Here is a 3,752-nt window from a genome sequence, read left to right on the forward strand (position 1 = left end):
ACTATAGGCAAGAAATAAAACACAGAGCCGAACGGACAAAAACTTGACACTGCAGCTGAATGCGCTGCCAGTCAACAATGTTAAAAACAATACAAAAAAGCCCAAACAATCAGAGTGTGAAGAAGAAAAGTCGACCTCCACAACACACTGTCTGAAGTAAAAACCCTTAGAATAAGAGGAACAACATTGACTGGTTAAATAGATTCTTCCTGAGTTCAACACATGAGACTTGATATATCGATGAAATAACTTGGAAATAATTCATCATAGATCTAACTCAAAAAGTTGGATAAGAGAAACAAAAACATCAACCAAGAAGCTATAGTCCTACTCATCACAAAGTGAATTTCAAGAACACAACTCTTTAAAATCGAAAGAAAGGAATTCTTAGTAATGCCCATAGGCAAGAATATCAATCAGAAATGTGCACCCCACTGTACTCAGTTAAGTACATTGAGATTTATACCATGGAAAGATGTCCAACATTTAAAAAATAAAGTTCACCTTCTAAGAAACCGTTACAAGCTCACTTGGTTAGACACAGTTTAATGACATGCTCCCATCAATCCTGGGTGTAATTTTTATTTAAGAAGAGGAACCCACGATGTAATCTGTCTCCAAACTCAACCCAGCTACAAAAACTCCTAAAAAAATACTTTAGTTTTAAGCGGACTCCATTGCGAACTCGAAGTAAGACCCTCTGAACAGTAGCACAGCAAGACACCAACTATGCTAACGCCCCCCTCTCTACTGTTTTGCTAAATATAGAAAACAAATGAACCGTATTCACGTACACAAAATAGTCATTAGTAGTTCACGTCTTTTACCAATAGGAATACAAAACACACAATTTGATATAAGATATATTTTCATTTCTCATCCATGCCTCTCTCTCTCTCTCACTCCCTCCCTCCACAGCCAAACATTATCATCGCTATCACAAGACAGTTGCTCGCCTCCATTAGACCCTCTTTTACAAGGAAGTCTTAAAAATCAGGGGCTTCTCATACATCTTGGGACTGCGATGAAATGCTCCAACATAAAATCATAGAAATGAAAGGAATAACAGCTACTACAGCTTGTTCACTTTCATCTGACCGTGGTTAAAACATGGCAAAATGAAATCGCTCCGTTTAATCATCTCCAATCTTCTGTATACCGGTCTAAAAATTGGATGACCAACAGAATCTAAAAGCCCATTCATAAAGGTCACTGCAAACTAACATTCCGACACGTTTTCTTTGGTATCACCCTGAAGGGGGCAAAAAAAATAATAGGAGATTTACAGCATACACCTAAAACATTAAAAGTTGACATATTCTCAACACAACACTTTTTAATGTGTGCCCAACACACAGATTCAAAGGACGGGGTAAGTACTTTTGAGACTCATGTGGAGACTTCTTGACAGCTGGGGTGGGTGGTTGGCTGGTGCTCTGGTGTGGTTTGCTTCTTCTTTCCTATCAAACATCTATCGTCCTTCTCTCCCCTCCTTTTTTATGTTTGTTACTCTCTTGTAACACCTCTGATCTTCTGGCGCTCATATGACCTTATGCAGTGGCGAGCGCCGTAAAACCTCTACTAAAACAAAAGACAGCTGGGGGGGATGTAATCTTCAAGCTCACACTGAGATGTAGGGGCAAGGTGGTGTCAAAATGAGCAATTTGTAGGCAAAGTTACTGTAAGTCCTTTATTTTAGTGATCCTGTGTATGCATCCAAAGAGCGGTTTTTAATATAAGGCCCAAAGAGAAAAGAATTTTTATTACTAGATCAAGAATTTTTTGAAAAATTTTGTTTTAGGTCACTGGCCTGCAGAAGTGGCATGCAAAGTTTCGTGGGCATAGGTAAATTAATAAATTAGCTAGATTTTTTTTAACGCAGGCAAATGAAAGTGAACAACCTATAATTATTCATCAAAACTTTCTACTAAATATGCATTCTCAATAGTCAATATTTTAAAAAATCAAGAAAAACAGCCCCAAAAAAATAAGGCATTACCATTTCTAGTACGTAAAAGAAAGAAAAAAGAAGAAGAAGAAAAAGAAAAAGATCTACAACAAAAAATGATGTAAAAACTAAAGAAACATTTTAGTAAATTTAATGTTTTCACAGACTGTAAAACTGCACTGGTAGGATTTAGCGTGTAGATGCAGGTCGACCACGATGATGTCACAGCAGGCTCTGGCGGCGAAAGATGACGGAGAGCCCAATCAGCTGATGGCCGACTTGCTGGTGCGCTCTAACACGGCGGCGTTGTTCCGATAGATGAATACCTGAAACAGGAATCAAGCGCCGTGAGTTTTGTCTGTCAGCCATATATACTAACTAGGTAGGAGGAAATATGTGAGGCAGCGTGGTGGAATCAGGCTCTCGTCAGTTTTTGGGCATGTAGAGTTATTGGTATCATCTTAAAGCTTGTTCACGTGTCTTTATTTGGATGAAAATAATATTCCTTTATCTTAAATACAAGTCGAGATATTTGCGAAAGAAGGAGGTTTTGTGCCTTTAATCAATGCTTTTCAGAAAAATCCACACAGAAATGAGTTCCTTAATGGGCATGAAAGGTGCTGAGTCAAAAAACAAAAATTTGATAAAAATTCACAAACCTGCGGAAAATTGCAAGTTTCTTCACTTTGATTATTTTGACGAGAGCCTGATTCCACCACGCTGCCCCACATATGGTCGCTTTTAAGGACAAGCGGGCTAAGCCAGATTTCGGAGGTTTCCAGAAATCTTGACCTACACCAAAAGTGGGCATTACCCTACCTATGGGAGAAGTTTGGTTTCATTGGTGTGGATATTTGTTTAGTTATAGAGAAAACTCTCCTTGTCTTCTAAAGAAACTGAACAAGGGGCAAAACAGCATATTTCGGGATAGTTTGCCCCTTGTTCTTAAAAGCGACCATATATAGGTGGAATCAGGCGCTCATCAATTTTTGGGAAAGTGGAGTCATCGGTATCATCTTAAAGCTTATTCTATTCTCTCGATCTACATGAAAAATGTACCTGTCTACCTTTAATAGGAATCGTGATATTTTCAAACTGAAGAAGGTGGGGTTCGCCTGGTTTCAAAGGTAAATTTGTGAGAAAATGGCTGCCAAAGTTTGGTAACTTCCATAGTTTTAGTCCTTTGAAACTAAAAATGTACAGTTTATGTGCCTTTAATCAAAGTGTTTCCGTGAAATTCACACAAAAGTTTGTTTTTAAATGGACATAAAAGAAGTTGAGCCAAATTACAAAAATTTGATAAAAATTGCCAAACCAGCAGAAAAATGCTGTTTTCTTCTATTTCATTATTTTGACGAGCGCTTGATTTCACCACGATGCCTCACATTTGATAATTTGAATGTGCAGTAGGGGGGGGGATCACCCAAGTGGTGACAGTGTTATGTAATGCCCTGCTTGAAAATACATTTAGGAGAGTGATACAAAAATTTAAATCACAATAATAAAAAAAAATTGCATTTGCACTGCACATTTCCATTTTCTAAAAAATGTTCAATGCGCATTAAATTCTGAGAGATGTCACGTTAAAAAATTACTTGACAGGCGTATGTATAGAGCATAATATTATGTAAATATATGTGTATGTATAAAAAGATTTCTATGAAAAATAGATTGTCATGCGGAGTCTGGCTGTGACAATGCTATATTTTTTTAAATGTAGAATACAAGAAAAACTCTCTCACACTCACAATAAAACTAGTGCTACGAACAAATCTCCCTCCCTCCCTCCCTCTCCCTCCCTCCA

At 37.6% G+C, this 3,752-nt stretch overlaps 1 protein-coding gene across 1 annotated transcript in view; it reads right to left on the reverse strand.

The window, feature by feature from the left end:
* Positions 1-1,790: 1,790 nt before the first annotated feature.
* LOC101860285 (solute carrier family 66 member 2) overlaps positions 1,791-3,752 on the reverse strand; it is a gene marked incomplete in the record, with an annotated part of 18,876 nt that continues 16,914 nt past the window's right edge. Inside the window, 1 exon segment of the mRNA XM_035972708.1 lies at positions 1,791-2,274. Coding sequence (XP_035828601.1) covers positions 2,212-2,274 — 63 coding nt within the window.

The sequence above is a fragment of the Aplysia californica genome, unplaced genomic scaffold, assembly GCF_000002075.1.
Source record: "Aplysia californica isolate F4 #8 unplaced genomic scaffold, AplCal3.0 scaffold00809, whole genome shotgun sequence".
Taxonomy (NCBI): domain Eukaryota; kingdom Metazoa; phylum Mollusca; class Gastropoda; order Aplysiida; family Aplysiidae; genus Aplysia; species Aplysia californica.